This window comes from Pollicipes pollicipes, unplaced genomic scaffold, assembly GCF_011947565.3.
Source record: "Pollicipes pollicipes isolate AB1234 unplaced genomic scaffold, Ppol_2.1 Scaffold_6686;HRSCAF=7923_pilon_pilon_pilon, whole genome shotgun sequence".
NCBI lineage: Eukaryota > Metazoa > Arthropoda > Thecostraca > Pollicipedomorpha > Pollicipedidae > Pollicipes > Pollicipes pollicipes.
In genome coordinates, this window is record NW_023596921.1 from 15,241,540 (window position 1) to 15,253,184 (window position 11,645).

The 11,645-nt window shown below is 52.4% G+C and overlaps 2 protein-coding genes across 3 annotated transcripts in view; both read right to left on the reverse strand.

Moving 5' to 3' along the window:
- Positions 1-1,181: 1,181 nt before the first annotated feature.
- The window catches only part of LOC119108682 (transcription initiation factor TFIID subunit 8), a 42,156-nt gene continuing 31,692 nt past the window's right edge, over positions 1,182-11,645 (reverse strand). The window contains exons 1-5 of one of the 2 annotated variants that reach the window (XM_037232306.1): positions 6,820-6,902; positions 5,150-5,291; positions 4,572-4,693; positions 3,252-3,567; positions 1,182-1,579 (exon numbers count right to left, since the gene is read on the reverse strand). In XM_037232306.1, coding sequence (XP_037088201.1) covers positions 1,380-1,579; positions 3,252-3,567; positions 4,572-4,693; positions 5,150-5,288 — 777 coding nt within the window. In that variant the 5' untranslated portion in view covers positions 5,289-5,291; positions 6,820-6,902 and the 3' untranslated portion in view covers positions 1,182-1,379. Of the gene's footprint in view, positions 1,580-3,251; positions 3,568-4,571; positions 4,694-5,149; positions 5,292-6,819; positions 6,903-11,645 lie in introns of those variants that run through there. The other variant, XM_037232307.1, reaches the window with a different exon arrangement.
- The window catches only part of LOC119107966 (protein BTG2-like), a 2,142-nt gene continuing 1,756 nt past the window's right edge, over positions 11,260-11,645 (reverse strand). The window contains exon 2 of the mRNA XM_037231556.1: positions 11,260-11,275. Coding sequence (XP_037087451.1) covers positions 11,260-11,275 — 16 coding nt within the window. The remainder of the gene's footprint in view (positions 11,276-11,645) is intronic.

The following is an 11,645-nucleotide window of genomic DNA, read 5'->3' on the forward strand; positions in this document are numbered from 1 at the left end:
TAGGATTACAGCAAACCTAATTTACTTAAGGTCAGGTATGCAGAGACGAAGGCCCGTTTCAAAAAGGGGAGGGGCCAGACAGATTCCCCTGGGAGGCAAGCCCGGCCGCCGGCGGGGTGAGTTTATTGTGACTGCTGCATTTACATCTATACGCATAATGTAAAAAACCCACTACTGTGGGGGGGGGAGGGGGGCAGTGGCAGGTCAGTCCTTCCCCATAGATGCAGACATCCCAGCTTCAAGCTTCTCAGTTAAACAACAATCCCAGGCCAAAATCGCACCCCGGATGAGATGTTTTACGCCCTTTTCATCACTCACGTAAGACCTACGGACCCAAATAATCGCCTTCATGGATCAGTGTCCACATGGTACATTGTCCCAAAATTTGCTTCACGAATCGAATTATATAACTAATCCTCCTGCACCACGCAGGTCGCACTCAAGACTGTCGTCACGTCCTTGGCGTGCTGCACCCCCCCCCCCCCCCCGCCCCCCGACCGTGCAACCAAGGATGAAACAATTTGGTTCGCCGTTAAAAAAAAACTACAAGAAAAAATTAGAGGTGGACGATCTACGGAGCGTAGCGTGTGTCGCCACTTATACTGGCATCATGAACGTGAGAATGCAACTCTCGGAGACAAGCAGAATTTCGACCGTTGCAGTCTTCAGATCTACTAGTGAAGTCCGAACGGTTATCTGCCTAAGCGGTGGAAAACCACCTCCCAAACGACAGAGCAACGGGTGGCCGATTGATCGCTTTCCTAGCTACATTCATAAAAAAGCACGCCTTGATTGAACCATCCAATGCATATGCAACTGTCAAAACACAGCTCGTCAATAGTTCAGACATGGCTAGTTTTATCGACTGTTTTCCCCTTAATGCCCTGGACGGTTCACATACATTACAAATGACCATGCACTAGAGCGCACACAGCTCATTTTTACATGAAAAGCGTTTCGCCAGCACAGTCATCAATGTCGGAGGCGGCAGAACCTAGATAGAGAGGGAAGGCAGCAATGCCTCACCCCACTACTCTCCGCATTAATGTCTGTGGCACACAATGTAAGGACGACCAGACCAGCTGAGCAGAAAGGCGACAGCGTGGACAAGGTCCACTTCCCCTGCGACCCGACGCACTCCACGAGTCCACACCCACACCGCCACACGGCCGCCACACCTCCCCTCTCGGCCGTCCGTCGTGGAGGCCTCCATGCGCCTCGCGCGGCCACCGCAGCGAACCACGGCACGGTCTGCACCACACACGGCCGCCACAGCCGTCTCCACGGGAGAACAGTTGCGAGACGCAGGGCTAAATGCCAGCCCCCACACACCGAGGGACGGCGCGCGGCCGCGACATCGCCGTGTCCCACACCCGCTATCACTTGCGCTTGCGCGGCATCTTGGCCGGCCGCAGGTAGGGGTTGTCGACCAGCTCGGTAGGCGGCGCCGGCTCGTCGTCGCGCTCTTCGGCGGGGCGCGCTCGCTTGCGCGGGACGTACGCCTCCTCCTCCTCGAAGATCTGGTCGCGCGGATCTAGTGCCTGCAGGTACGGACTAACGATCGGCCGGCAGGCGATCACTGAAACAGGGCGCTCAGGTCATGGCGAAGTCATTGAAACAGAGCGCTCAGGTCACGGCGGAGTCACTGAAACAGGGCGCTCAGGTCACGGCGAAGTCATTGAAACAGAGCGCTCAGGTCACGGCGGAGTCACTGAAACAGAGCGCTCAGGTCACGGCGGAGTCACTGAAACAGAGCGCTCAGGTCACGGCGGAGTCACTGAAACAGGGCGCTCAGGTCACGGCGTAGTCATTGAAACAGGGCGCTCAGGTAAAAGCTGGGTCACTAAAATGGTGCGCTAGGTAGGTCACGGCGGAGTACCAGGTCGTATGTGAAGTTACAGCGCAGTTCACACACGGGTGAATTCGATGTCGGCTCACTCATCAGTAAGCGGACGCGACTTCATCGGAGAAGAGACGGAGGTACAACGCGGTGAGGTGGGCTGGGGTGGGCACCAATTTCTCTACAGATTGGGGTTTTTGCACCGGTTTAAGACCTTGTTTGAAAGACCTGTGATAGTTTCCTTCCCGGGGGCAATCCGGGGAATTTCAGGAACGGACAATAAACATTAGAAGTTATACCTGTCAAGCTCACATCCTAGCAGTGTGAAATCAAGGTGACGCCGGGAGCGGCGGCAGCCAAGCCCTTGAACCATGTAGTGCCCGAGTACCAGACTAGCTATTTATGATTCATTGCTGTTCGCTGGCTCGAGTTCAGTCCGACACCAGACTCCAGCTAGCAATAAATATGCCAGTTTGATATTTTACTAGGAACGGCCTTCAAAGTGACAAACAACTGGAATTTGCATCGAGTCCAACAAAGGAAAAAGACTACGGTAGGAATGACAGAAACTAAGGATCTGGCGCCGACACAAATTTGGCCATATGGATAACCTCCTCGAGTGGTACTGGAAACGCGGTGTTCTTGTCAGCACTAGCTTATTGAGTGGTCCGGGACCATGCCACGCAAGTCGGCTAGGAAAGATGCACTCAAGCCTGTTCGCCAGATAGGCCGAGAAAACTTAAGCGTGCAGTGCAGGCGCAGGACAGGGCCATCGGCCCCCTCCTTGCCGGGAACTACGACTGTTTCGGCTGGAAGCGAGTGCTCCCGGCCCAGCACCAGACCAGCGCGCTGGCCGTTCCACCAGCGCCAGCCATACATCACGGTTTGTGGTTTTAAGCGTACGTCGGCACACATCCGACAAGCCATACGGGGAAAAGATCGGTGACGTCGCGGCGCACGACGACTGGGAGCTGGCGCCTGTCAGCACAGCCAGCGATAGCTACCAACTCATAGCTTTGGAGAATGACGATGGGATGATGATACCAGCTCACAGCTTTAGAAGATGATGGGATGATGTAACCAGATGCGACAAATGTTCAGCTGTTAGAAATGACCTGCCAACAATATTCTACAATTTTGTGGTTCCTGAGGCAAACGTAAATACTATTCGGAAAGCAGAAATCGACTGCTAAAATCCTCACAATCATCCAAAACATCTTTCGCACTTAACCTTCGGCCGCACATCTATGGAATAAAACGCTGTCGTATTGGAAGCATGGACATTTTGTACTCGCCTCGCACTGACAAAGTTGGCCGGCGTCGTCGTCAAAACCTGGCGAAATCATCACGAGGTCAAAATAACCGGCAACATCACTTCCGCTTTCCCGGCTATCACGAGCCGCCTACTCACGCGGAAACTGTGCCTGCTCGTCAGTGTCGAACAGCCGGTCGACGGGGCCCGTCTTGGCAATGAAGCGCGTGAGCGCCCGCTCCATGTCGCGCTTCTGGCTGGCCGCCTTCTCGCGGACGGCCTCGTAGTTGGTGATTGGCTGCTTGTGCGTCGGCGTCTGCACATAGGCGTGGCTGTCGGGGAACGACGGCAGGTGGTCGGGGATGTGCGCCGGGTGCCCCCTCTTCTCGCCCACCTGCAGCGTCGACGGCTGCTTCGTCGGCACCGACGGCAGCGGCGTCGGCAGCGTCGAGCGCGTCTTGCGGCGCGCGTACTCCTGCGGCGGCGGGGAGGGAGAGGTCAGCGTGCGTCCCGCCCGGCCGGCCGGCCTAGCTCCGCCAGACAGCGGCCACGCGGGCGGCGCGACGCAGAGCGCGCACAGACAGTGGCGCCGCACACCGGCACGGCGCCGAGACTATCGCATAGCACATGACGACGCCAAGTGCACTGAATAACCTCAACATGGCTCTCCCAGTTCAAAATCCCATACAACTGTAGAGCACTCCCTTTCAGGACAGGAAACACTATACAATGGCCTGCATCTGTTTTTTGAATGGAGGTTGTGCCATTGCCATGAAGATGCATTTGATGGTGCTTGTAATTCTGGACAGTGTACTGACGGGAGAAGACTTCCCATGACTTGAAACATCCAGTATTTTTTTTCTTTTACTCTGTAGGTCCAAAGCCATCAGTTGTTGCGCGCAATTTTAGAAGACATTGCATGTCGTCTATTGAGATAGGGAGGAAGTGTGAAATATGTGGTGTATTTCGGTGAGGCCATTTTAAATTTCACACTCTTTCTTCTGATTACTAACTGCAATCTGCCAACACCGTGCTGTGATCTACTTTGTTACAACAGGCATCCCACATTCCCGGTGTATTGATCAGTGCTCTCTAATCCACATCATTGGTGTTAGCCAAACAATGTTCTGCATCCATACACCGGCATTACATTCTATGTGCATGCTGTGCACGGGTCTAAAATCAAGGAGAAATGAAAAACGCAACCCTGCAACTAATTTGGTATTTCGGTTAATGTAGGGTCAGCATTGTAGCACGGCAGGCTTTTGCGGGCTGGATTCTTGGCTGGCCGGGCCGGCAGGGCCGAGCAGCGGGCTGATATTTTGGGAAAAGTTACATGTCTTGTCCAAACCCACATACCCATTGCACTGTATTGAGGAAGTAATTTCCGACAGCACGAATTTAGGAAATTTACTTTTACGGCAGTGTCCCATATTGTCACACCAATTGTTGCCGCAGGTGGCGGTGCGGCACACTGACCGTCAGCGATGCGACGCTGAAGCCGGCGTCGACCAGCGCCAGTACAATATCGCCGACCACCAGGTCACTGCGACACGCCAGGTCACTATACGCCTTGCTGCTGCGCGCCAGCTCTCTCAACACTGTGGAGATATGGGGTGCGCATGCCTTGTTCAGTCGAGAAAAATCACTTGTTTCTCATTACTTATATGGTGCTCTCCAGGTCAGCGGGAAAAGTGTACTAATGCTTGCAAACACATGGTAGGGTGTCTTTTCAAATGAAGTGGTTCACATTAATGTGTTGAACATCACTATGAATGGTACCTTATTCTGTCAAACTGCATCAGCAACATTACCTCTTAGTTTCTCTTTTTCTAAAACACAATAAAACAAACTTTCTCCTTCTGCAACTCAACATATTCACAACACCATGTCCCATTCTCAGCCATGGATGTAACCACACCTTAAATGTCACTGAGGTCCATTGCTGCATTGGTGTCTTTCTATGTAGCAAAAGCACAACAGATGGTTCCACCTGCCCAAGAGTTACCAGGGTCCAGACCCCAAATGACTCCAGTGGTTGTTATGCCCATACTCACAGCTGATGAAGGTCTCAGTAAGTGTAGCCAGTGCTGATGGCTCGATGCTGGTGAAACCTGCCTGCTGGCATGTGGAGGATACTGCCATGGTCATGACCCGCCTCCAGGGTGATGTTGGCGGCAGTGCGTCCGCATCCATGGCCTGAAGCAGGGAAGGTGCTGATCAGCTCTGGCCAGTCTCAGGTGAACACTTCCCTTGGCACCAGAACCGGAATACTCAGGAATGATATAGCCTCCTTTGGATATAGAAGGGTTCAAGTTCATTCCAAGGCTTTGGTGGTGAGGCCATCTTCATTCCAAAAGTAGATAAGATTGGGCTTAGCCCAGTGAAACAGCACATCAAGGAGTGTTCAATAACTGCAAACAGTGAAGCAGTGCCAAAAAATGAACCAAAAAAATGAAGAAACATATTCATCTAGGATATTTCAATCACCTGTGAAAACAAGGACCAGTGTGGGAGTGCCAATCAATGTGATGTAGACTGAAAATAACACTCAGAGTACCTTGCAACTGAGACCAGCAATCACTAAATATATTTTCATGAAGGGTCACATGATTCCCAGCCTCAAGTTATTTTTGCAGCTACATTCTTAACTAATGGACCTGATAGTTAAAAAACTTGGTGAATGTTTCAAAGCATCAATTTCATGTCACCTGTCAAGAGCTCAGAATCTATGTTACGCATACATGGCTCCAGAGGCAGTTTTGTGAGGCATGCTATCAAGCTATATTTCTGGCTGCTTAAGGCCAAGGTACTGTCCATGGTTACCTGACTACACACTGCCACCATCTGAAATGAGCTATGCCACTGTCATCTGTGTCAGAATAAGACCATCCTGTAGACAAGACCAAGCCAATACAAGACCAACTGTACCACATAGATAGCATTCATATGATGTGATAAGTGTCAATCACCAGGGAAAGGCAAGGAGCAAAGAGACAATGAATTTGGACCTTTAGATGTCATTGGGCCTATGGATATAATGATAATACACTATTGGAGGTCATCAGTTTTCAAATTTTAAGGATATATGTGGATTCTGCACTATGTCCAGAGTGGAAAGCCACATTTGCAGATATGATACTAAGTGCTTGGATTCCTAGCTTCCTATTGGCAGTCTTGAAACCCAGAATCTAATGGTTTCAGTTAAGGAAATATATGCATTGTGGACACACACACACACACATGCAAGATCTGAGAAATCCTTTGTCATCAAATATCATCAACCTGTCCCAAGCAGAGAAACTGGCTGTCCCATTTGGGGCATGGTCAGACCAACCAAATATTTTGTTGACTGGTCTACCACCTTTAGCAGACTGGCATGATATTGGTCATCCTAGAAATAAATTATGTATTCCAAAAGCTGGTGTGAGCCTCAATTAACACTCATCACCCCTATGCAAGCTTAAACTGGTGGTAAATGAGCCAAACTTGACTCAAGATTTGCCTCATGCACACCCTGCAAAATGCTGCTAGAACACTCCTATGCAGTCATGCTCATCTTAACCTATTTTTTTCTGCATGGGAAACAGGTACGTGTAACAGGGAACTGGTCTCCAATGATAGCACAGTCAATTTAGCATTATATCACCAGCCTGGAAGAGCTACTGTCACTGCCTTATCAGATATATGTAAAGCGTGCAAGCAAAATCCTCAACAAGTTGCGTACCTTCTGCACTCATACAGCGATATGTCAGTTAGATAGCTTTCGTCCAGCTGCACCAGCCTAACTCATACCGCCCCAGCCTGAGCTCAGATGACCGGTAGATTTGTGAATGTCCCACAGGCACATGGTACATGAGCCTGGCTGCAGCTAAGGGCCGAATGCATATATGGCGCAGAGGTAACGTACTTAACTCAAACTTAATTTTTCATCTACTAGAAAAGGGATTTTTACCAAATCAACTTAAGTGTCACTTAAGGGATGCGTGTGGTCGCTGGCGATACTTTTGTACCATCTGAAAATAATATTTACATCACCGCATATTTATTTGGGCATGTATGAAAATTCCAGTGCGGGCAATAATGTGCTGCAAAGCTTAAAGGAGCTTTGAACCCGCGCTTTTGAAACTTAATGCTATACACAGTATTGACACAAAGTAATTACGTGTGTCGAGCGCGGAAGCCACATGGGTGGTACAACTGAGTCGCGTAGACGTATAGGTAAACGGGAACGAGTCAGGTCTTCGTAAAGCAAACAACGCGAGTTGATTTTGATAACACCGGCTCCCGGAGCATACACCTCCTCCAAGGGCGGGAATGGCACCCAAACAAGGACACGTTAACCAGAGGGGGGGGGGGGGGCAGTGGGGTAGCTCACCCCCTCCCAAATTTGAAAACTGGAGGTTGCATGCAACTTCCATTCTGGCCTGTCGAGGGCTTATTTTGGGCTATTTAAGGTCCCTTTTGACCAAAAGAGAGCAATTCTGAATTTGAGAAGGAATCATCTTGGCCTGCATATGCCCATTCTGATCTGTATACGGCCCATTATTGACTGTGGCGGGGCATTCTGACCTGTAAAGGCTACATTCGGACCTTAAGAGGGTCATTCTGGCCTGGAAAGACCCATTTTGGCCTGAAGACTACTGATGGAGTCTGCATGGCTAATGGGTCATCTACACTGAGTGTAGATGGCCCAAGAGTGTGTCTGCGCTGAGTGTAGATGACCCATTAAGACGTGCAGATACATTATGATCTAAAGAAGGATCATTACTTACTGTCGATAGCTGAACTCCATTTAAACTTGTCGAGAGCTCATCCTGGCTTGTAGGAGCTCACTTTCTAATCTTAGAGGGCCCATTTTGGCATTTTGAAGTCACCCTCCAGCTGGGACATAGTTCCCGCGCCCCTGCATCCTAAATCTCTCGGTTACATCGCCATCAGTTTCACGTGTAACATGATCAGCGCGGCTCTAGTAGTGCACCACAGGGCTGGGCTGGTGATGCGACTGCGTCCGCGGCTGGGCCTGGGCTTATTGCGGCTGGGCTCAAGCCTGGTACCACGGCTGAGTCTGGACCTGAGACCATGGCTGGGCTCAAGCCTGGTACCACGGCTGAGTCTGGACCTGAGACTGTAGCTGGGCGCAAGCCTGGTACCACGGCTGAGTCTGGACCTGAGACTATGGCTGGGCTCAAGCCTGGTACCACGGCTGAGTCTGGACCTGAGACTATGGCTGGGCTCAAGCCTGGTACCACGGCTGAGTCTGGACCTGAGACTGAGGCTGGGCGCAAGCCTGGTACCACGGCTGAGTCTGGACCTGAGACTGTGGCTGGGCTCAAGCCTGGTACCACGACTGAGTCTGGACCTGAGACTGCGGCTTGGTCTGGACTGGGACTGCGGCTGGGCCTGGGCCTAGGACTGCGACCGGCCCTGCACCGAGAATTGTAACCTCCAGCCTGGTCTCCACAGAGGGTCTGTCACTACCGACACCGACGTAACTTGCCCTTTTCGGGATGTGTAATGTCTCCTTGTTAAATGTTGCCCGGACTGGGCAGGGGGTAACTCTACCCCGCCTTCCAGAAATCCGCCGCTGCTGGCCATGTTATGCCCAGCTACAGCCCAAGCCCCGGCCCCAACCCGAGCCTCAGTGCCAGCCTTAGTCCCAGCCCCAGCCTCAGACCCAGACCCAGACCCAGGCCCAGACTCAGACCCAGACCCAGACCCAGGCCCAGGCCCAGGCCCAGGCCCAGACCCTGGCCCTGGCCCAGGCCCAGGCCCAGGCCCAGATCCAGCCCCAGCCGCAGTGCCAGTCCCACCCCCAGGCCCAGGCCCAAGCCCAGCCGCAACCCCAGTCCCATTTCCAGGCCCAGACCCAGTCCCAGGCCCAGTTCCAGTCCCAGTCCCAGTCCCAGGTCCAGGCCCAGACCCAGACCCAGACCCAGTCGCAGTCCCAGGTCCAACCGCAGTCCCAGGCCTACGCTAGCCGCAGTCCCCGGCCCACGCCTAGCCGCAGTCCCCAGGCCCAGGCCCAGGTCCAGCCCGCAGCCCCAATCCCAAGCCTAGCTGCAGTACCAGACAAAGGCCCATGCCCAGACCGCAGTCCCTGTCTCGGCCCATGTCCAGGTCCAGGCTCAGCGTTAGTCCCAGGCCCAGGCCTAGCCTCAGTCCCTAGGATCCAGGCCAGCCGCAGACGCAGCCCAACATAGCCCCCGTGATGCACTACGTATCGCCGCGCTGATCACGCCTCGCATGCAGCCGGCGGCAATGTAGCCGAAGGGGATTTGGTTGCGTGGGCGCAGGCCACTATATTCAAGTTTGGACAAGCCAAAATGCAAAAACTAACCCTCTGAGAATAGAAAGTGAGCCCCTACAACCCAGGATGAGCTCTCTACAAGTCAGAATGGATTTAAACTCTCGGCAGCAAATAACTGAGTCTTCTTCAAGACATGGTGGTCTTGCATGTCTTCATGGGCCATCTACAGGCCAGAGCAAGCTCTCTTAAGGCGAGAATGACCTCTTTAAAGGTCAGAATTGGCGCTGTAAAGGCCAGCGGATGGGCCCGCCACAGTCAATAATGGGTCGTTACATATCAGAATGGGCCTTTACAGGTCAGAATGTGTTCTGTTCAGGTTCAGAACTGTAGGCAATGTTGTAAAAAAGAAGGCCGCCACTGGCGTTCTTTTTTTCTTCAATTTTACATCACCCGAGTATAACTAACCGTCTGATAAAAAGCACGGCATGGAAATGCGTTGCAAAAAAAGGCTGACAACAGGGCCGTTTGAGTGGCATAAAACTCTTTGTAAGACAACTGATTGGTGCAGCACTGCGACAAAGTTTTAAACAGACGACAACTTTACATCACATAGAAACGTCAGCCCACCCCGACGTTTTTTGTCGACTCTTCGGCCTGACACTCGGGTATTTCGAGTGAGATTCAGCTACTTCAGATGGGAAATGAAACCAACTATGATCTAATTTTGTTCCAACCATGTTTTCGTGCAGTTCCTTGCACCTCGTGTTCCTTACGTTCCATTGTGGGGAGAGCATTGGTGAGACACCGCCTCACCTCGCACATTACTAGGGTATGCGTCCACGTACAGAGGCGTAGCATTTGAAAACTGCAAAGGCGTTTTCTGAGGGCGGTGTCTGACTAAAACTGACACCACCAAAGTCAGCCCCGCGTCGGGTACGGACCTGAGGGGTCACTTCTCAGTCAGTCACAAAACCTGGGCCAGAGATTTACAACCGATTAGGGTCCCCGTGTCTGTCAGGGGTCACAGTGCCCAACACAGAGTCCTTTGTCTGCAAAGGGGTCTGAGTAGACCAAATGTAGTGTTCGATTATGCCTGAAGAGGGGCCTGGGAGACCTACCAAAATCGTCAATCAAGGGCTCGGTTCGACATAAGGCCCGAAAAACTGGCTGTAGGTTACACAAAGAATCGCGTCCCCTAGGGTCGTGACATGAAATATCAGTTAGAGGTTTCTTGCACCGTTTGAGGACCCCTGGGACAATGTGGGTGTCTCAGTCTGTCAGAGGCCACGATCGCGGAACGCTGGCTCCCTGTTAGAGTTCGAAACCTGGAGCCGCACAGTTCCGCAAGCAGGAACAAGGTCACGGCGGGCTTTGTTGAGGAGGTCCGGAGAAGGGCCAAAGGGTCTCGAGACCACAGATCAAGGGTCCTGATTGGAGGACCGAAGGGCCCGAAGGGTCTGTTATAGGTTATATAAAGATCGGAATGACGGGCGGGGACGGGCAAAAGGCCCCCGTCCTGTAGGCCGTGATCTCAAACGACATTAAATGGGCCTTTTGTACCGATTGGAGACTCCTGAGACAGAGAGTGCTGTTATTCCGACCAAAGATCACTAACACCGAACAGCCGGCTCATGAGAGGTTCTGAAATCCCGGGGCTCATTTCCCAAACAGGGACATGGCCGGGCCCACGAGTTGCATTGGTCGGGACCATGCAACAATGCGGGGCTCTTGTATCGTTCAGGGGTCCACAGTGCCGAGACAGGTACACTGTATCAACAAGCGGAACCAAGGTGGTCAGAGAAAGATGTGCTGAGCAGCGACGGGACGGGACCCTGAGTGACAGAGGCCTCCTGCGTTTGTCTGGGCCTCTGACAGTGACAGCTTAGGGGACAGTGACAGCCTATGAAACATGGCAGCTTATGGTGACTTCATACTGAGGAATGGAAAAGTCTTATGTCAGTCAGGACCCCCAGTACCGAACGTTGGGCTTCGAACCCACTCAAGCATGGGCCCGTGCCGAACTGGGGTCTATGTGCCAATCATTTGGCCACCTGTCCGATCAGGGATGTTGCTGCTCACTAAGGGTTGTTCGCGTCGATCTGAGGCCAACTGCGCCGGCAAAAGGCCTCTCGCATTAGGGAGGGGACCAGTGTGGCATATGTATCCCTCTAAGGGCCTCCGGATCGACCAGGGGACCCGCCCATGTCGCCAGAATGTCAGCCGGAAGACACGCCGTGGTAGAACGAAATGGTCCTTCAGCCCTTGACCGGGGGCAATATTTGCCCACAACTGCTTCACCCAAC